The 23,010-nt window shown below is 37.6% G+C and overlaps 1 protein-coding gene across 1 annotated transcript; it reads right to left on the bottom strand.

The window, feature by feature from the left end:
* Positions 1–292: 292 nt before the first annotated feature.
* On the bottom strand, positions 293–18,832 carry LOC145777064 (uncharacterized). Its single transcript, XM_082588348.1, has 12 exons — positions 18,560–18,832; positions 13,610–13,683; positions 12,220–12,526; positions 11,424–11,541; positions 10,561–10,691; positions 9,992–10,039; positions 9,540–9,694; positions 9,189–9,358; positions 2,418–2,514; positions 2,258–2,347; positions 1,863–2,000; positions 293–1,403 (listed from the first exon to the last, which is right to left on the bottom strand). Exons 1-12 carry the CDS (start codon positions 18,630–18,632, stop codon positions 1,215–1,217), a joined length of 1,590 nt encoding a protein of 529 aa, XP_082444474.1. The 5' UTR covers positions 18,633–18,832; the 3' UTR covers positions 293–1,214.
* Between the last annotated feature and the right edge of the window lie 4,178 nt (positions 18,833–23,010).

Here is a 23,010-nt window from a genome sequence, read left to right as displayed (position 1 = left end):
TTTGACCTCAATATGACGTCATAATTGAAAAAAAATTGGGGTGTAAACTTTTTTCCCCAAATACCACCAGATGGGACCCCAGGCATTTTGAATTTCAAAAATGGTGAAAAAATGAATCACCCTAATGAATATGTTAGGTTTCAGAAAATTATTCTTGCACAGATGTGTTAGGTTTTACCCACCAACTATCTCGAAAACCATACTACATTAGGGCACAAATTTTTGTCAGGAGATGCATGAAGTCTTTAAACGCAGAAAAATGCAAGAAAGTCATTTTCGACAAAATGGTCTACCAAAATCACGGGAGAGCTATAATTAGACTTGGTGCTGTTTGCATGCTGAAACTACATTTCTTCAAACAAGGAATGTTCTTTTTGGAAATCAGACATGCCAATTTCAATAATTACCAGTAGCCTACATCTAAAAGAAAGAAATAACTCGTAAATTTCAACATTTAATGAGGTTTCGTGGCATACAGCTTGCAATACAAAGCAGCCTTATTCTTGGGTCGGTCTTTGTTTGAATATTATGATCCTTTTGTCTACTAGAACAACAAAAGAACTTCATTACAATTCTAATTCAGATCATTTGTCAGGACAGTTCGCAAGCAGACCTCCATTAAGTACATTAAAGCTTATATTTTATTGAAAGTATTTGGACGCCAGAAAATAGACACAGCTTTGAACGGTCAAAGATTGGCAGAAGCCTCTTATCGCAATATAGATGTTGAAGCAAGTCGAAATATCCTGAAAACTTCGAACAACGCCGCATGCTTTTGGTGAAGATCTCCTTTCTAGAATCGTAAAGGTTAATCGGAAGGTTCTTCCAATTGACAAAATTATATTGAACTTTTAGTGTACACAAGAAATTATGGTACCTTCCCGAATGGCAATCTTCAAAATGCTGCCACATTTAAAGGACAAAATGACAGTAAAGCAATTTAAAATCTTACGATTCGTAGTGGTTTGTTTTACTAATTAAAGTGATTATTGATGAAACCAAGAGATCACAGCTTTCAACAGTACAGTAATTAGATATTTGTGTACAAAGGAGAAGTTTAATCACGTCACGCTACCGATGTTTGAGCGGCCTGAGTAACCGGGATCCGCGAATGAGTTGTTTGGCAGTTTCGAGAAATATCTTTTAACGCGCGACGGGAAACGGGGCTGCCCTGACCAGGATGTCCAACAAAAACACAAAAGTTTATTTCACGTTCAATCTTTGCTGTCTGCTGCTTTATTAATATCCTTTGTTTCCGCACAATCGTTATTGTTCGGCGCGCTTTCAACCTCCTCTCTGTTGTCCACATCCTTAGTTTTCACCTCCTCCTCATTTTTATCTCCGGTCAAGAACTTCTCCCAGTTCTTCAATCGAACTTCTCTTTCTTTGTCAGTTTCCTCAATCTGTGAAATGACATAAGTCGAGTTGATTTGCTACAAATGCAAATATCTTGATTTCCAACAGATTCCTAGTGAATTCCCAACAGAGTACCTAGTTGGTTTGCTATACTAAATAGAAATAGCGAAATACAAAAGCACCATCAAGATAGTGAATAGAAACATGTTGTTTAAGTGAATGATCAAAATTTAAATATTTTCACCAGAGTTTAATTATTACACAAAGCTGAGGAGCCTGACCAGCGAACCGTGACCACATGCATACATCAAGAGTGCAAGTCGCAACAACGACCTGAGGAGGTTCAAGTGAGCAAAATGCTGTGGGCAGAATTTCTTTCAAACGTTGGGTTTTATTAAAAGTAGGCTTACAACTCAATTGATGCTGCAGATTCGTTCAACTATAAAAAGCAGAATCCCCATTTCTTGGCCCCTCAACCCCTGCACAGGGGCTGCGCCCCAACTCACCTGGTAATCTGTGACACCATCCCATACTTCGGCGTGGATCTTCTTCATGGAAAACCACCTCCCATGGAGAGCTTTCTGGCAGAGAGCGGCAGCTTCCACCTCCTTAAAGGCGACCGAGCACACTCCATCCGGATGGCGCTGGTGGAAGTTGAATTGAACACTTATGTTATGTAGACTTAACGTTTGACCTACAGCAGCCGGCAAACGAAACTTGCTGATCGCAAAGGAGATCTATCAACGCACCAAAAGCAAGGTGACGGTGGTTTGCATTGGCCATGATGCTCAAGCAACGCACAGAACGAAAGTGTGGCGAAAGACGAATGTGGGAAGCATATCACGCGTCACTGCAGCCATGAATGTTAAGTGTTGAGCCTTTAAACATACTCAAGACTTACGTCGAACACGATCACCTTCTTGACATCTCCAAACTTCTCACACTCCTTTCGAAGATCATCGCGAATGTCGGTGATTGCAACTGGATCCTCCTGCAATGCTATTATGACGTCACGCAAGATATGATGCATATCAATGAGCCAAGATCGACGAATGCTTCACCTCAAACTCCTCAACACTAAACATGTTCTTCAGGACGAGAACGCGGTCTGTCTTCGAGATTGTCTCCTCAGCCCTGGCCAACTTCCAGTCGAGCATCCTGAAAAGCAACAATGATATTTGTCTGGACGGACAATAAATTGCTGGAATGGCCCGTTTCGGCGAGTCCGAGAGTTCCCTATTTGGAGACAGCCTTTTTCGGAGAGTTCCCTATTCGAAGATTTTTTGAAACTTTTTTTTTAAATTATTGGGTACCGTAGCCTAATTATCATTGCCATTTTTACATCGTTTGAACGTCGCTAAACGTTGAAATCGTGCAGAAAAAAATAGAAATAAAATGTTTGAACAATTAAATGAAAATTCGTCATGTCAGTTCAGTTGAGTTGTTTTTATTTGTGACCATCATATCAAAAACAATACACGTCAACATAGCAAAGGTAGAAGCAACAAAACGCGAACGTTAAAACGTGCTTAAATTCGTCAGTTCAGTTTAGTTGTTGTTAATTGTGACTATCATATCAAAAACAATACACGTCAACATAGCAAAGGTCGAGAAAAAGGTAGAAGCGACAAAACGCAAACGTTAACACTAGAACGGCCGAGGTGTCGAAATCGACACTTTTAGGGTTGAATGTAGAAACTAAACTTAAGCTGTCCTTAGCCATAAGAACTACTTAAGTACTAATCATGTCTTAAAACTGTATGCAGAAACTAAACTTTTGACTAAGCAATACTTAAGTTCTTATCAAAATGTTCAAAAGTTAAGACTGCTACTGACCAGTCTTAAGTTGTAATTATTTCTGGTCATACGGGACAGACTCGAAACCAATGATATAAACGGTCTCTTGTTAGGAAACAGTGGGTATGCATGTAAGCATTACATAATGACGCCAGTGCTGAACCCAGCTAACGATAGGGAACGAAGATACAACAGGAGTCACATTAACACACGTGTTCGAATCAATTCAATTCAATTTATTTTTCTTTGTCAGAACGCAAAAGAAATGATATTGAGAAAAAGAAATACAGTAACAAAACCAACAAAAGGAAAAGGTGGCAAAACCTTAATGGTTTAAGACGTGCATAAAAAGATCTAATATTGCGGTATTTGCATCGATAAATATAGTTAAGCACGGCCACCAAACCTGTCATCGAACAGTCATTTGGTGTCCTGAAGCAACGCTTCAGGTGTCTTCGCGTTCCACTGCGGACACATTTTGGCAACTCCTTGGTAATAATAATAGCAGTATTCTGTCTGCACAATTATGCAGTTAAACGTGGACAACCACTTCCAGAAGATGTTGTTGAACAAGATGACCACAATCAAGGACCAGAAGTAGATGATGCTGCTCCTTTATCTTTCCCAGCAACAAGATTACAAGGACGTGCGGTTCGCTTGCAGTTAATAAACCAATACTTCCAATAAACCAATACTTTCAGTTAATAGACCCTTTGGCAAGAGTTTATGCGACTATGCATGCTTGAAAAAACTCAATTTCATGGTAATAAAAAACTGGTATCAGGAAATTGAAGTGGTTTATTATCATCGTTACCTTTAGAGGTTACAATGATGGTTCAGCAAAGTTGACCACATTTAATAATGAGGCATGTAAATTCACTGCAGGGGGTAACTACAATTTGCAAAAATGCACAAGTATTGTAGACTTTAGTTATGTAAATACAAGAGGAAAATACTTCACCGCAGTAAATTTTAGCGCGCTAATCAAATTGGGGGGCCTCGAAAGCGCGTAAATTAAAGTGGGGGGGGGGGCCCTGAGCAACTCCCCAATTTGCCCATTCTTATATCCACCACTGCAAACGGCTGTCGCTCCTAGTGACCAGTATGTAATTTGCAGTACTATGTCAAAACTGGATCGCTTTATACATTATTTTTAATTCTTGTTATTAGAAAGGGTTATTACAGCATAAAAATGACCAGAATTAGAAGTTTCGTATGCGCAGGTGCTGCTTTGCAAGTCTAGTGTCGGTGATGTAGCAGCGACGACGTAAGAAATTCTTACGCAATGCGTCACGTACGTAGACTTAAGTCATTGACTGAAAACTTAACTAAGAAGAGATTAAGAATACTTTCTGCAACAGGAAATCGACCGGGACTTAAACAATGCTTAGCTAAGTTCTTCTTAGCGTTAAGCAGTTCTTTAGTTAAGTTTAGTTTCTACATTCAACCCTTAGAAATTTAGTTCACTATTTTGGGCCTTAATTGTTATCGCAACGTTTTCAAAGTTTCAGTAGCTTCCCAATTATGCTTAAATTTTATAGTTCAGTATTATTTCTCTAAAAAATCTTTTTATGCTATCTACAATGTGCGGATATACCTCCAACGGCCGAGGTGTCGAAATCGACACCTCATACAAATTTAATAAGATTTGTAAAGTATAAAAGATTTTCTGTGTGAAAAAACTAATTCAATAGTTTTCACAGTTACTTATAGCGTTTCTCATGGTAATTTTTCAACACTCGGCTTGATGTGTGCTATCGCTCGGCTTGATTTTAGGTCATCCTACTGAGTTTATTAGAAAAAACTTTCACAAATCTATCAGCGATTTGCAACAGATAAGTTTATTCATATTCGAGAGCCACTGGAAGGACTTGTTGCTAATTGCATCAACAATTACACTCCGGATTGGAGCCTACCAATCGATGAACAGCTATTTCCAATGGAAGACAGATGTCCTTTTATCGTGTTCATGCCAAACAAACCAGACAAGTTTGGCATGAAATTCTGGGTATTAGCCGAGGTTCATTCAAAATACGTATGCAATACAGTACCGTACTTGTCGTACCTCGGAAATATTGAAAGAAAGCAACGAAATGGAAGGCTTCTCCCCGAGGATGTAGTGATTAAGATCACCACCAATTTACACAGACAAAGCGGGTACAACGTCACAACAGTTAACTTCTTTACTAGGGTGAATCTTGCTGGTTTACTACAGGAAAGAAATATAACCATTGTTGGAACTGTTCGAGCTAACAGTAAAGGACTGACAAAGGAGATGACCAAGGGTGGAGGAGAAAGATTTTCCAGTAAATTCTTCTACAATTCAACGAACAGCTGCATGTTTGTAAACTATCTGTGCAAAAAAATGCAAATGTCCTTTTCACTATGCATGACAGCTCCAGTATTGATGCAACAGAGAAAAAGAAACCCTCTGTGATCCATCTTTATAGCCAAAACAAAGTAGCAGTTGATGTGTTTGATCAAATGGCAAGAAAGTACACCACACGTGCAGCAAGTAAAAAATGGCCTCTTGCAGTTTGGACAAATATGCTAGATATTGCAGCTTAGAACTCTTGGATTATTTTTAGAAAACGTTCTAGCAGCAACATCAGCCGACGTGACTTTATCCTCCAGCTCCTTGAGAGCTCTTGAGAACTGCTCATGTGCTGAAACGCAAGGCGACACTGCAGAGAGAAGAAGAGCAGGGACGACTATCTAGAAAACGCGGAAAAATGTGCTGGATATTATTGCAAAACAATACAGTTACCATTTGCGGCCACTGTCGAAAAGTGGGAAGTGTGATAATGGTGACTGGAAAGTTACAGAGTGCAAAGGCTGCACTGCGTAAAGTGTTTGTTGGCTTGTTTGATTTTTTTTCTTCTCCTAAATAAGAAAACTTTGTACTATTTTTATGATAATTATGTCTTCGCTCTGTTGAATTTTTAGATCATGGTACAGAGTCAAGATAAAGATACAGTCAAGCTTCGAACTGATCAAAACCTGGTAGCCTACATCATAATTTTTGTCTAAAACCAACAAATGAACAGCGCAAATAGGTGACAAAAGTAATAAGTGCTTCAGATAGTTTTATCACTGTAAATTAAAACGTAATCTTACTGCTAATTTTGCGGAAAAATAAAGTTTTTGTGAAAAGTATCGATTTCGACACCAGCGGCCGTTGGAGGTATACTTTTTTTTCGGCCGTTCTAGTGTTAAAACGTGCTTGTGACCGAAGTAAGTTATTGAGTTGAAAGAAATTTGGCACGGTCGCAACACCTTCAGAAAAATTTAAGATATAAAGGGAAAATAAAAAAAGATGTTACAAAAAAAAAATCATGTTTATGTCTAGGCCAGTGGTTCTCAAACTGGGGTCCGCGGTCCTTTTGGGGTCCGCGAGACAATTTTCTGGGACCGCGAAGCACCTTCCCAAAAAAAATAACACAATCCCGAAGAAAAAAATTTGTGGAAAGTACAAATTTTCAGGCAACTTATTTTCCAAGCCAAACTTAACAGATATATTTTAGTAAGCTGGTTTGTCATCCCTCAACACAGTTTGTTAAGCCTGGCCTTTCGTTTCATTGTGATAGCCTTTGTTTCGTTTCTATCGCCTTTGTGACATCAAGGAGTGCATAGTGGTGACGTACTCCTACAACACTCGTGTTTACCAGATCAAGAACAGAATTACGAAATATATTTGACTAAAAAGGAGGCAGGCGAAGTTGATTAAGGCTGGTTATTTTTACTGATTTAAGCTTTGAATTGAATGCTTTTCCGAACTTTTAGCTTTTTTAGCCTTGAGAGTCAAATTAGCCTAAAATTAAGAACTTTTTAACTTTACTAATTGAATTTTTAACTTAAATTTGAGTACGGTACAAAAAGTGAAAATGGCTCAGCCTTGAAAAAAATTAAGATTCATTGATTCCTATGTTCAATTTGGTTTCACTGTGATGCATTCTGGAGGAGAAAAAAAGCCGAAGTGCGTGCTGTGCTGTAAAGTTTTAGCAAGTTCTGCTCTAGAACCAGCAAGCTAAAAAGACATTTGATAACACATCAAGATCATAATGAACCAAACAGAACCTAACATAGAAATGATAACACCCGAGCAGGTGCACCCATTTTATTGATGTGTGCATTTTTAATTGCATGTAACAAATAAACTACTATTTACCATTTTTACGCTAATTTGCCTTAAGTTTTGGAGGACCGTGAGTCGTTGCAAAAATCGCAAAGGGACCGTTCAACAAATTTTTTGAAAAAGTTTGACAACCACTGGTCTAGGCTATAAGTTAGTACTTTTGAATAGTTAAAATGATTACCGGTAGGTTGGATCAACAAATGTGTGGCCTACAGCTTGGATTGAAAGGAAATTATCGGGTACCGTAGCCTAGTTATCCCGACCAGTAAAAATTTGTTCCAAGAACCCAGTTAACCTAACAGTTCATTTTTACATTGTAGTAACAGATAACCAAATGTGTGGCCTATCGTTTTAACGTCGCTAAACGTTGAAATACCGTAGCCTAGTTATCCCGACCAGCAGAAATTGCCGTTTCTACACCGTTTTAACGTCGCTAAACGTTGAAATCGTGTAGAAAAGAGAACTTTAGCTGACTAGGATACGCATACTAGGATATTCCACAATATCTTTTTTTTTAGTTGAAATTATCGAAGCCCTAGATAAGTGGGGTTTAGACCTAACCAATAACCATTGAGATCTTAAGACTAAAAAGCGAATTAAATTTATTTTTGAATTATTAATGTTTGCTCAGATAAAATTGACATGTATCCTGCGTCGCCTTCTGCATGCAAACTTAGAATATATTAGAACCTCAACTATTACAAAATTCTAAATCCAACGACGCCTTCTGTTTATTTACAGTAGAGAATTTTGTATTTTATTCTACAATATTGTTTCTTTTATAGTTGAAATTCTCGAAGCTTTAGATGAGTGGGGTTTAGACCTAACCACTGAGATCTTAAATCATATTTATGACACCGGAAACATGGTACGTTCCATAGTGATATGGTACGTTCCATATTCATAACTTTAATAAAGAAAGCCGGAGCAACAGAATGCTCACTCTACAGAACAATTAGCCTTGTAAATCACCTAACAAACATCTTACTCCGAATCATGATGATGAGATTGAGACCAAAACTACAATCGGAAATTTCAACAGCACAGTTTTTATTTGTTCCAGACAAAGGGGCCACAAAAGGAATTTTTACATTAAAAATGATAACAGAGAGATGTATGTCCGATTCTTCTGTTTATTTAGAGAATTTTGTATTTTATTCCACAATATCGTTTCTTTTGCATTCTTGCATTTTATCCAGTGTTTACCTTTGAGTGCCTTCCCAGACGGCAAAATCCGTCATTTTTACATTGATTCAACGTCTGCAGACGTTCGAATCAATGTAAAAATGACGAATTTTGTTGTCTGGGTTCGTTCAAAATATGTGTTTTACATCAAAACAACAGTTTTCATGATTAACAATAGGGGTTTATGAGATAAAGTCTCAGCGAAAACGTGTCAACTAAAAAAGACAGTTGCCAAATAGCGTTTGCCATAAAAAATGAAGTTAAAACCTAAGTGGCAGTTTAGAGTAAACCTGGGTTTCGGCGTTACATGACCTGGAATTCCATTGGTTAGTTCCTTCGTTAGACCCTCAGTTGATGTTACTTGATCATGGCAGAGGAATCGATTAGTACGCAACGCAAAGGTGAGGTTTTTCTACATGATGGCTACATGTTTCAATTAGATAAATATAGTGCAGACAGGCTTAAGAAATACTGGCGTTGTTCTTGACGTGAACGGCAGTGATAATTAGGCTACGGTAACCGATAATTTTCAAAAAAAATTTCAAAAAATCTCCGAATAGGAAACTCTCCGAAAAAGGCTGTCTCCAAATAGGGAACTCTCCGAATCGGACTCGCCGAATAGTAGCAGACCCATAAATTGCAGTGATGTCAAATTTAAAAGCTAAACTGAACTGAGGAAGGTTGCTACTGAATGGGATTATTATCAACTCCATACTTTTCCTGGTCTTTTTGTAACTTCTTCTTTTCCTTCTTGCTCAGCATCTTTGGTTTTTTCGACGCGTCATAGCTTCCCTTGAGCTGGAATTGTGCCTCCTGCACTTTGAGTGTTGAGTCCCGGAGAACCATACCGTCCAGTAACTGCTTGGCGAGGGCGACCGATTCCTTCTGCGGAATCCAAATACTTCGTTACTGAAAGAAACCGTCGGCAGGGCATCAGTTTAGTAAAGTTAAAAAGTCACCAACCCCGTAGTGCCTGTCTTGACAGAAGAACACTACAAAAGGATGAGCAGGACAGACATAGTTAGGATGAGCTTCTTCATTCACATTTATAAACCAGGATACTAACCTTGAGATAGGAACACAGGCCATCCCCCTTAGGGTTCCCGATGTCGTCAAGGTACAGCTTCAACTTGGGTTCGTTCGTGAGGGGCTTCGGCGCAACGATACCACATTTCGACATGATGTCCAAGAATTCAGTTTTCGTTATATCCAGCGGCAGACCTTAGCAACAGAGGGAGATGAACGCGCTATCCCAATTGACGAGGACCAGTCCAACTTGGTTTTTGTAATTTTTTAACATCGACTATTTTGAGTATTTACGTCAGTGGCGATGACTCAGCAGACGCTGGTTCGACTCCCTGCCAGGCAATACTGAAATCATTATAAAAACCACACTGCATTTTATTTCTGGTTGCTTTGAGAAACAATTCTCATTAAGTAATAATCTAGACAGAGTTCTAGTTAGACAACTTGACAACACTGACACTATCTGCTTAGAAAAAAATCCCGTTCACTCACCAGACACGTACACACTGGTGTTCTTCTCGCTATCTATCTTGAACCATTCTGAAAGAGAAGCAAACATTAGGAGCAACAAGCAGTGAAACTGAGGATTATCGTAAACCAATCATCAAAAGTGATTGACCGAGCAAACCAAAGTTATGCAATTTTCGATTTCAGTCTCTCGATTGTGTTAAGTTTCTTCATCAACGCACGTTTCAATTCATAACGCACAATTTAAATCAAATTAAATAATGAGCCCAAACGAAATATAGATATAAACTCATATTCAGCAAAACTAGGTGTTTACACCTTCAGTGCTGTTGAATGAAAGCAGTCCACTAAGATTTAAATGAAATCAAGGTCAATAAACTATTAGGAGAAAAAAACGCAATAGAAGTCAAGATGTAGCATACATTACGTTGTATACATTACGTTATTATTTCTTATGTGAATTAACAACATCTTTCACTTCAGCACAATTACCAACAGTTGTCGGGGATCGATGTTTAAAACACTAAACTCTCCTGCTGGGAAATACACCAAGTCGAATACTACTCCATGAAAGCCACAGCAGGAATACTAACCTGGCTTAGTAGCACTTCTCTTCACTCCGGCAGCTTTTCCCTTCTTCCCTTTACCCGAAACCGCAATCTCCTTCCATGACTGAGCCTTCACATCCCATGTGTATGACTTTCCAGTTTTTTCATCGGTATAGCTGCAGACAAGCAATGTGCTGTAAGACGATTCAGCTACAACCAATGACTACATGGCCAAATTAATGACCTTCCCTTCCGCAAGGTTTACATTTTTCATGGGGAAGTTCACATAGATGCATGTTTTGTTCTTGTATCATTTTTAACCCAGAACCCAATGACCCTCTGTCGCTGCATTAGCCACCCAGGCTGGAGCAACAGGATTATGGGCAGTCCTTGTAAGAGGCATACTTCGTTAGCACTTGACCAATTTCCTTCGTTTCGAAAGGCGTTGCGTCAATAACTCTGCAAGCAGCTGCCAAAAGCCTAAGCAGAGCTCATACAAATCTGGCTATGCTATATCATGTAAAAGAGAGGCTTTCTTACTAAAAAAGTGTTGTTTATAGATCATGACAATGCATTGTGGAACTATATCTGGTGATGAAAACCCTTCTCTATTCCATTAGCATTATACTGTATAACGTTGCTTCTATCAACAAAACCACACCAGAAAGCGTTGCGTTGTTATTATTCCAGACTGTTACGTGAGAACTGAGCGCTCAGTCAAAACTAACCGGGAGTCGCATCATGAAGTGAGCCATTCATCCCACAAGGAACCTGACTTGTCATCGTTAATTGTTGTAACTGTGACTATTCTGCTACACTGACTAACCAAGGTTATTGTTCGTAACATCATTAAAGATTACACCAGCAGACCAGGCTGGTACAGGTCATTTATTCTCATAAGTAAATACTTTTGTACTGAGTTCCAATCATTGGAGGGGTACAAGACATGACCATCGTCAGATTCCCAAACTTGTTTCGTCTGGTTCCACTTGTAGATGATCCCACTGTCAGGATCAACGTATACACCTGAGTAAGGAAATAACAAAATTAAAATGAACTCCATTCATACAAGTCTCTACTTGTTCTTCGGCTGTTGAAGCTCAGTGAGCCTCAGTGTTACATGTCTCTCTCCTCTCACAAGGTATCAATTTACCACAATCCAATCAATAATATACAAATAGACATTCATATCAATAATCAGGGTATCAATCATAATTACAAGAGGGTGCTTGCACTATCTATGTTTTATTGAATGATTGCTGAGCAATGCGGAATTTGAAATTTCAAAAGAATAGACCTTCCCCCATTAATTAAATTGAAATGAATAGGTACATTCTAATTTCTATTCTATTGAGCACTTTTTGTAGTATTATATAATAGTAATTATTGTTTACATTCTATTCTGTAAATGCAAAATGCGACAGTGAAGTGATTGATCACTGGCACACAACACTTTTATTTATTGAAGCAAATGATAGAAAAATGTCTAATTTAACGCACAGCAACACAAGCATTTTTCTAAAATCACGTATTTCAACAATTGTCACAAATACAGAGCAACTACGCTCGTAATGACAAACGCTGCATGAGAATTGAGATTAAAAGTAAAGTTTATAACATTAATTGCCTGATTCTATGCGTGTAAAGAAAGTGTAAAATGCAGCATAAACTAGCAAACAGCAAAACTTCAATTCATAGACTCACCTTCTTGTGTTATATTGGAAGGTTTGGTATCAGTGCAACTGTCTTCCTTATCATGGCTGCCCGACGAATTCCACTTTTTCTCTTTCGCATCCCACACATATACCACTCCCGTTTTTGGATCGGCATACTTGTAGTTATCTGGGTAGTTAGGCTGAGTGCTTTGTGTGGTCTCAGGTTTCCAGCGATGCTCAGCAACATCCCAAACAAACTTCATCTTACTCACAGGATCAAAGTAAGTGGAATCCTTCGACGTGTCACTTCCATCAGAGTAGCCAGATTGATACTTGAGGACAAGGTCTGGTGACAACTGAAATAAAAAAAAATTGAAAAACGTGTGAAGGATAAGATTACTTGTGAAAGTTTATGCATAATTGAAATTAACTAATTAACCACGAAACAAAGTGGTGTCACTGCTTTCTGCTTTAACCACTTCGGATGGGTGACGTGATTATACACATGTTTTCCATGAGTATAACAAGACAATCATATGCAAATGCAAGTGGTTAATAATATACTAAAACAAAAAAATACATATTGTACAACTTAGTTCACCACATTCTGATATGGTATACCGGTATAGCATTTTGTAATTCTGACTTTCAAAATTCCTAATTTTGTATCTGTAGTTTTAGCTTTTTTGTTTAGACTTAATGTCATCAATGAGATGATGGGTTGGGATAGTGCAGGGGATAAGGCATTCGCTCTCCAATATTGCAAACCTGGTTCGACTCCAGGCTAAGCTGGTGAAATTGAAAACACTGCTCACCTCTGGCATAAGTGCTGAAGGAAAGGCCATGGAGACTTCTCATCTCCTACACTTGGAATCAAGTATGGGACTCATCTTTACCTAACTTCATCATACTACGGTACTTGCAATATAAAATACTGCACTTTGAAGATGCCTCCAAGCGTGGACCACCACAATGGCATCGCAACACAAATTCAGTGATTTTGAACATTGATTTATATCAGCAACTATAACCTCATCAATCATCATCACTCTGCTTCACTAACAACCTCAAACATTCTGTAACCTATCACAATTGCTTGAAATGAACAACACAATAATATGCAATGGATTAAGAGTATATGTTTATCTCATTACCAAAAAAAAAAAGCTATGTGCAGTTAAATTATGTTTTATCGCAACCACAAATTCAGTGATTTTGAACATTGATTTATTTCTGCAACTATAGCATCATCATCACTCTGCTTCACTAACAACTTCAAACATTCTGCATCCTACCACAATTGCTTTAACTGAACAACACAAAAACACAAAAATATGCAATGGATTAAGAGGTATATAACTATATATATATGTTTATCTCATTACCAAAAAAATGCTACTGGACAGTTAAATTTTGTTCTATTGCAACCACAAACTTACTTTAGGAAACCATGCCTTTTTTTCTTCATCCCACTCATATTCTGTACCATCTTCATCTTTTTTCGTTTTAGATTCTAATAAGTAAAGCATAAGTTAGCTTTAAACAAGCACCCCCGTTGACCGAAAACAATACACCCACCCATTTGTGCCAGTCACTCAACTTCTGATCAACGAAGCTTATGAACAAAACATCTCTGCGACTACTTGGGCGGACCATAAATGGAATTCTGAATGGAAATCAAGTACCACCAGACTCTATTCGTTCATCTCCGACGCCGACATGCCTCATCGGCCTGACCCTACAAAGACAGGGATGGGTGCGCCTCAATCGTGTTCATACAAGCGTCAGGCTTTTCCGCTCAACCATGCACCAATAATAGTGAAGTTGAAAAGGACATAATTATGATATATAGAAAGATAGAGACCCTGCACAAACATGAAAAAAACACATTGTCAATTGGCAACACACAGCAGCACATTTTCCTACAAGTTTCAAGGAATGTGCTACACAAGGAATGTATTCTGCTAGGTGATTAGCTGACACCCCCCTAGGGAGTAGGGTGTAACGCTCCGACCAACTTACTTGTTGGCTAGTTATTGTGGTTTGCGAAATGACCTAACTTGAACAATGGAAAAAAAATATTGTTTAAGCAGGCCACGCTCCCCGTTTTTGTTGCGAAATCCCCATTACTCCACAATTTGCTATATCTCGTATTCTGGTGGAGATAGAGAGCTGCTTTTGCCACCAAAAGATGCAGAATACCAAAGTTTCTATCCGACTTATGAACATGCTACAGCCCTAAAACCTTTACTTCTTTCTATAATTGAGAAAAACTGTTTTGAGAGTAAAATCTGTCATTTTTGAAGCAAAATGCTTGTATTTCAGATCTTGGCTTGCACGATTGTCATTCAGTCATTAAAAACATAACCTTTATAAATCAAACTTGTAAGCTGTATAAGAACAGTGATGTTTTATTCAATAATGAGGCAGGAAACAATCAACACAAAACTATACAATACATGCTAGACCAGTGGTTCTCAACCGGGGGTCCGCGAAAGTTTTCGAGTTTTCAGCATGATTGATAAATTACGAAATTTAAAAATTGTTTGTGCTTTGTTTATGTATCATATTAGCTTACAGTGATTCTCAAACTGTAAGTTGCAACCCACTGGTGCGTCGTTTAAAATTGCAAAGAACATTGCACAAAGGTTTGATTTTTTAACTAAAAAATATCATATAAATGACTTAAACCTTTTAATAAAGCAATGTTGGCTATGTTCAAGTTAATTCTTTTGAGACAGCAGATTGTTGATCAATGATTAACTTGGAAATGCAACTCACATATTTTGCAATGACTGTGATTATAACGAATTAATATTGATTACAAATGAAAAAAGAGAGAAATTCTTTGTAACGGTCACAAGTATTCTATTAACTTTTAATAAAATTTATAGAAAAACATCCTCAGCATATAGATTACTGATGTTTGATCCTGTGTGCCAACAAATTATAGCTCATAAGTCATAACATAATTTCATCAATCGTCAAGTGCGTTGCGAATTCAGCAAATTCTTCTCAGTGTGTTCCTTCGAAACTTATATAACATATGATTCCATAAGGAGACGCGATATACCAAAATTTCAAATAGAAATTGTTAGGGGTCTGCGACTGCTTCGAAGGCACCAAAAGGGGTCCCACCAAGACAAAAAGGTTGAGAACCACTGTGCTGGACAAAGTACATTGTCCTGTTAATTTCTCATTGCGAATAGTATGCATTGTTAATGTAACTCTTTGTCTTTATGTCAACATCACTTGTGTCACGAATTTTTTGCTATTAATTGTTTCCTTCATGTGGCCTATCAATCGATCACAAGAAGTATTGTTGTTTCGAAACACTTCCTAATCATCCTTACTCCCTGGTGTCAGATATAGTGAAAATGCAGAAGTTGCATCCATAAATGCCGCCAGCGGACGGTTTGACCACAACAGAGCTTTGGTGTCTGCTTTATTTGCTGTTGAAATCCTAGATACATCAATGTTGGCATGCAGTGCACCCAACACAGCTGTCTTTGGGTTCAGCCATTTCTCACTGTGGTCAATGAAGCATTTCTTCGCTGGCTCAGAAGCATTACATGCTTTCATGAAGCTTCTCATTTTTAAGACAACTGATGAACCTTGTACGGCACTGGGATGCAAGTCTTTTGTCTGTTAATTTACAAACATTAGAACTCACAAGGTGTGATGATGTTGAAGCAATTTCCTCTTCACTGCCACTCATACACTCAAATTCACTGGATGATGACTTTGGCATTTCCTCTTCAAAAGATGTCTCTAATTCATCACTGTTACCAGTAAGATCAAAATCATCACTAGCGTGTTTATGGCAAGTTCTGAGAGTTCTGTTTTGTATTTGCTTCAAATGTATTTGCTTCAGACAGCCACATCAACACCACCAATCACCATGTTACGTTCTGAGCGCTGATCTAAAAGAAGTCTTAGCTCTTTTGGATGAACTCTTGAAGACATTGGACAAGAGCAAATAACCTTTGTTCTCCAATGGTCTGTGCACTGTGCAGGGGCGAAATGGCCTGTTTCGGCTAGTCCGATTCGGCTAGTCTAGTATATACATTTAAGTAATGCTGAAAGAGTTTCTATCACAGACATATTGCTGAGTATATTTTGATGTGATATTTAACACCAGCAGTTTTAAAACCTGAGGTAATTACTTAACCAGCTTAAAAAGCATTATTTTGGTGACCTGGGGAAAATTCATTATTCGACTTCTTACATCTTTGTAATCAATTTTGAGATAAACATCATAAAATTTTGTATACCAGTGCACAGTGCTGTATATTGGTGAAGGAAACTTGTAAAATTATACTGATTCAATTCTGTGAAAAAGTTTGAGAACAACAATACTGTCTTCTGTTCAATGACTGTACTAGTTACACAGTTGTGAGTTTGAATAAAGGCTATCTGTAATGGCTGAATGACATTCATCTAAGCCATGACCTGAAATACAAGCATTTGGTTACGAAAGATGCAAATTTTACTGTCAAAAACAGTTTTTCTCAATTATAGAAAAAACTAAAGGGTTTAGGGCTATGGTACATTCATAAGTTGGATATAAACTTTTGTATTCTGCATCTTTTGGTGGCAAAATTAGCTCTCTACCTCCATCGTGGGATGAAATATAGCAAATAGTGGGGTTGTTGGGGTTTCGCCACAAAAATGGGGAGCGTGGCCTGCTTAAATGATTTTTTTTTTTTTTAATTTTTTCCCCCTTGATCAAGTTAGGTAATTTTGCAAACCACAATAACTAGCCAGTAGCAATTTGTAAAAAAAGTGTGTAAAGTGTTACACCCTACTAGGGAGGCGTGCTCCCTGGTTAAGAACCATCAGTTTACACAGTTAACATTCGCTCTATGATTTTCGTCCTTTATTCTTTCGATCCTGATAATAAGCATATGTCAGTTGTTCTTAGTAAGTTGTTATAGTAAGTTATAATTTTTCCATCCACTTGGTATCACTGCATGAAGGGTTGTGCTTAAACTGTATATATGCTGGGGTTTTTTTTGGTCATTTATCAGTTATTGACCGATTTTTTAGCAAAATGTCTGAAAAAAATATAGTCAATTCGGTCAAAATGTCCAAAAAAATATATAGTAAATTCGGTCAAAATGTCCGAAAAAAACAACTCAGCGAAACTTAATGTTGTAGCTGGTCAGGAAGTGCAAATTTTGGTTTGTAGCAGCTACTTGAAAGAAAATATTTTCATCAAAAAAAATGACCAAAATAAATAAAAAAATGACCAAATTTTTTCAAGTCATTTCGGACAAATGACCGAAAAGTCTCAGCGAAAAAAAAAAACCCAGACTGTATGTATAGTGTATATAATTATTTACTGCAGACAGTAGGCTACATAATCTTCTTCTTCTTTCGTTTGAGACTAGATCAAATTTCAGGGCAGGTGGTGGAGAGCCAGGTGAGTGTAGCTTCGTCCAGCGTTGCTATACCATGCGTTCCACTTGGTGCCTTGTAGATGGGACATTCGAGAACGACATGGTCAGCAGTTTGTTCCTCCGCGCCGCATTCGCAGGCCGATGAGGGAGCCAGACCCCACTTGTGCATGTTGGAATACTACATGTAGCATGTAGGCTACATGTGCAGACTGCATGTAGGCTACATAATAATACATATTGACAGTTGTTTTGCAGAAATTATGCATTGATAATAATAATATGAAATTATTATCTTTCAGCAAGGGGTTGATAACAGATTTATTCTGACCTCAGCAGCATTTGAAATAATTTCGGTTTTGCTAAGTAGCTTTCTGGCGGAATGGCCCATTTCGGTGAGTCCGATTCGGTGAGTCTGATCCCTTAACGGGGGATTTTTTCAATTTTTTTTTTAAATTATTGGGTACCATAGCCTAATTATCATTGCCGTTTTAGGGTTAGGGGTTAGGAACTCACCGAATCGGACTCACCGAATAGTAGCAGACCCCTTTCTGGAGCTGGTGTACAAGTCCCTGCCTTGATTATTATATAAATGCTACGACGTGTTTATACGTCAAAGATTGGAATCAGCTGAAACATAGTGAAAAGTTTGAACAGCATTCAACCAAGCAAAAGCTGTTTAGGCCTTTACTGCTTTCCGTTTGCTTCACTATTTTCTAACTATAACCTTCAGGGTTAAGAGAGGGCTGTGATTAGGGTATCATGTAGTCAAGACACAAAACAGCTATTTCAGTCAATATTATATTTTGGATCGATTTCAATCGATGAGGTCATTGTATATTTGATCAGACAAAGACTTGTACACCAGCTCCACTTTCCTTTTGTTGGTTTATTTTGGTATTTCTATTTGCATTGCAGTATAACAAAATTAGTTGAACTTAAGAAATTTCAACTCAATAATATCTATGATAGCCATTGCCAATTGCTCACCTTTCTCTTTAGTTAAGTTTTGCAGCTCCAATTGTCTTTGAAATTCTTCGTAATCTTCTGTTTTCATAGACATGTTTCCAATTCAAAACTGTATTCACACAATCCACAAATCAATGCATTTACTGAAGTAAGACCAAACATTAGCAACACCACTCCATCATTAGTTCAAAACTCAATGATGATCTTGGTCTGATAAATAACTTCATTTTCAGAACTAGCTCTAATATACGGCATTTATGTTTTAATACGTAGCCTACTTGCAAACATGCAGTCATACCCTACATGTAAAATTGTAGTCTAAGCATTAAAGAAGTGGCTATATCTACCTACACAGCTCGTTAATGATTGATTGAATCTTTATCATACAACAGAGAAAGCTTGAGAGGTTCATCAAATCATCAATCCCGGCAATTTCGCATACCTACTTGTGGAGGCTTTGAAATACTGACGCAGGCCCGATCACCGAGATTAACAGAGAGAAGTTTCCGCTTGTTGTTGAAGTGTTGTCTGTGAATTATGCCACCCACTAGTTGCCGCTGAATGGAGAACAGTCCTTAGAATGCATTGCTCAAACGTACACCACAAGAATCAAATCAGCGTTAAACTTGATCTTGAAGTTTCTTTGCTTATGAAGTCAGGCGCTATCTAATTGAGCTTTCAGGGTGGAGGCTGTTTGTGGGTTGACATCTTTTAGATGCACCGGTAGACAGTTAGGCGCAGGTCAAATAGGCTCGCACACAGTGGCGTCATGATATTTAGGTGCGAAGCACTGTGGCGGCTGTGGCGCCCGGTCATTCAGGTGCTATTCCTAGTAAAGTTCTTTTCAAACAAAAGAGTTTGCTAAGTGGGTTCTTTGCTGTACTTGCATAATCAGGCACTGCACACCAAAATTTTTACCACCCGCTTGAATATAGGCTACCGTACGGTATGTTTTTTACTGATGTTTAGTGTAGTTATTATTTGACTTAACTAAAAGTGAACTAAGTAATGCTAGGAAACTTAAATAATTTATTGATAGGCCTAAAGCTTTCGCCGATGCAAACCTGGACTAACAACAAATAAAAAGCCGAACGCATGCATTAAAACAATAAAAACAACAATGTATTTTTCTGTTCAATGTAACACGGTCCATCTTTTCTTGAAACTGCTCGATTTATCAAAATGGTGGAGAATTTGTGGAAAGTGATGTCTGTGAAGTATCCATTTAAAGGTTAGAGCAACTTCACATAAATATTAACATTTTGCTGCAAAGGCACACATAAAGAAGTATATTTGTTTATTCTTAGTTGTTCAATTATTTGTAGAGACTGAAGCTTTCTGGCATGTTACCTCCAAAAAAACACATTATCTTCATAAAGTACGGTCATTACCAAAAAAATTATGCTTATGCCGAAATTAGTTTAAGCTTCTTCGATAGATAATACATTTACTGAATGTTTCAGGTACTAAAATACGAGATGATGCTGTCTTTACTTCAACAAGAAGCTTTACTAGCTGGAGCCAAATTGGCATCCTTAAATTTCCCAGCAATTACAGCAACAAAAGTTGCATTGTCAGTAACCTGGCTGGTTGATTTTTTTTAGGATTGTGACATCAGATGACCTATCCACATCTGTAGGCTTACCATATTTTTGTGACTTCAAAATGGGACGCCTACAAAGACCAAGACCACTTAGCTGTGATTTTTTAACTTTACATTTTCCGATACCATTTGTTACATAGGCTAGGCTACATTTAAAGCCATCCCGGCTGTCTTCATTGACCGTATTGTCATCGAGAGTTCATGCGCATATTCTCTGTCTGTATATCGGTTTCAGTTCAAAAAATAGAAAGGAATTGACGTTAACAATACAAAACAATTCGAAATTAGATTCTTTCTGTAAAGCAAAATGAAGAAAGAATAACAAAATAGCCTGCGGTTTTCAAGTCGATAAGTAACTCCCAATTGCACTGAATTTACCCAACACTGCGTACAAGCATTTGCGTATTTACATATTTGCCCAATCATACTTTTTTGTAGATAACACCTTCTTCAAAAGGACATTGTTCAATTGTAACAGCTTTCACGTTCTGCTCCAACATCCTGCTTCTGCTCTCAGAGTCAGACCACATGCTCTTCACGATAGGTAAAATTCTTTCTTTATTAAATTAACTTTCCAGGGATGTGCACCAATAGGTGCGCATTTGGAAGGAACTCCTAGCAGAACGCTTCAAAGATGCTGGAGGATATATTTACGATAAACATTAAAATAATAAGACTTTTGCAGAATCGACACCTCTTCAAACATCTTGAAATAAAAGTATAATCCGCAACACATGCCACTTAAAATTTACATGCATCGGATTCAGTATTAAATTACCTTTCCAGGAATGTGCACCAATAGATGCGCATTTGGAAGGAACTCCCAGCAGAACGCTTCAAAGATGCTGGAGGATATATTTACGATAAACATTAAAATAATACGATTTTTGCATAATTGACACGTCTTCAAACATCTTGGAATAAAACTATAATCCGCAACACGTGCCACTTGAATTTTACATGCATCGGATTCAGTATTAAATTAACTTTCCAGGAATGTGCACCAATAGGTGCGCATTTGGAAGGAACTCCCAGCAGAACGCTTCAAAGATGCTGGAGGATATATTTACGATAAACATTAAAATAATAGCCTACAATTTTTGCATAATTGACACCACTCAAACATCTTGGAATAAAACTATAATCCGCAACACGTGCCACTTAAATTTTATATGCATCGGATTTAGTATTAAATTACCTTTCCAGGGATGTGCACCAATAGGTGCGCATTTGGAAGGAACTCCTAGCAGAACGCTTCAAAGATGCTGGAGGATATATTTACGATAAACATTAAAATAATACGATTTTTGCATAATAGACACCACTCAAACATCTTCGAATAAAACTATAATCCGCAACACGTGCCACTTAAATTTTACATGCATCAGATTTAGCATTAAATTACCTTTCCAGGGATGTGCACCAATAGGTGCGCATTTGGAAGGAACTCCTAGCAGAACGCTTCAAAGATGGAGGATATAGGCTATTTACGATAAACATTAAAATAATACGATTTTTGCATAATTGACACGTCTTCAAACATCTTGGAATAAAAGTATAATCCGCAACACGTGCCACTTAAATTTTACATGCATCGGATTCAGTATTAAATTACCTTTCCAGGGATGTGCACCAATAGGTGTGCATTTAGAAGGAACTCCTAGCAGAACGCTTCAAAGATGGAGGATATATTTACGATAAACATTAAAATAATACGATTTTTGCATAATAGACACCACTCAAATGGTCATGCCAACGTGTATTGCAAGCACTCGGGTTGTTGTGGATGCTCAGTAAAAAGGGATGTAGCCTACGTATTTTTTCATAGCCTATGTTGATAAAGTTAAAGTTGTTGTAAATGTGATGGCGAAGAACCATATTTACATTGTGTAATTGTTTACTTTTGTACATGAATTTTTTTGATATATAAATATTGATTATAATGCTATGCTATGGTATGTAAAATGTATGCAACATAGCTTTATATAGCCTGCGCATATAATACGCATTGCATAGACCAGGGCTTCCCAAACTTTTTTGCTCGCGACCCCTTTTAATCTCCTAAAATTTTCCGCGACCCTTTACGGTTAAAAGAACAAACAATGCGAAATATACGGTTGTGATTATTATTGAAAGGCTTAATTTAAACCAGGGATATCTATAACTACGGGATTGGAAACTCGGTGGAACTGAAAACCATTTCATACACCAGTAGGGTCATTTTTCTTTGTGCGCTGCTGTGGTAAACAATCACATAAATTGACCTCAAAGGGCAGCAAGTAGTAGGCTAAACGAACAATTAAAAGCGTAACAATCAATTCACCTGCTGTAAATTGTAAGGTCTACGCTTGCCTGGTTTGTTTATTTGTTTGTATTCCATTATTGCAGTCATGCTGTATTTTGTTTGCTTCTTAAAAAATTTCCAGAATGACTATTGCTTTTAGTTCTGATGACATCGGAAACGTATTGGTTTCGTACTGGATTGGTCTGTGAACAAGTTGATGATACAAAAGCATATTCACTGATTGCTGAACACTTCTCATTTAGCCTACTTCTAATCCGATTTGCAGAAGGAAAAAGGCTAAAGAACAACAGTAGGCGGTTTTTGGACTCGTTGCATTCATTCATTTTTTGGATTCATCGTTTTTTTTCTAGAAGCGTAAATGTACTTTTATACATTAGTTAAATTTTAATATGAGTGTACATTTTGTATTATTATTGTAAAATCGAATTTTGTATATCTTTTGGTCGGTATTTCATTTTGTTAATCTTTTTGTAGTCGTAGTAATGTGATGTCCCTACTGATGTATAGCACTGAATAGAGTTTCCAATCCCGTAGTTATAGATATCCCTGATTTAAACGAAAACT

This window comes from Aplidium turbinatum, chromosome 9, assembly GCF_918807975.1.
Source record: "Aplidium turbinatum chromosome 9, kaAplTurb1.1, whole genome shotgun sequence".
NCBI classification, from domain to species: Eukaryota; Metazoa; Chordata; class Ascidiacea; order Aplousobranchia; family Polyclinidae; genus Aplidium; species Aplidium turbinatum.
The sequence above is the reverse complement of the archived record's forward strand: the minus strand, read 5'-3'. Positions and strand labels throughout refer to the sequence as shown.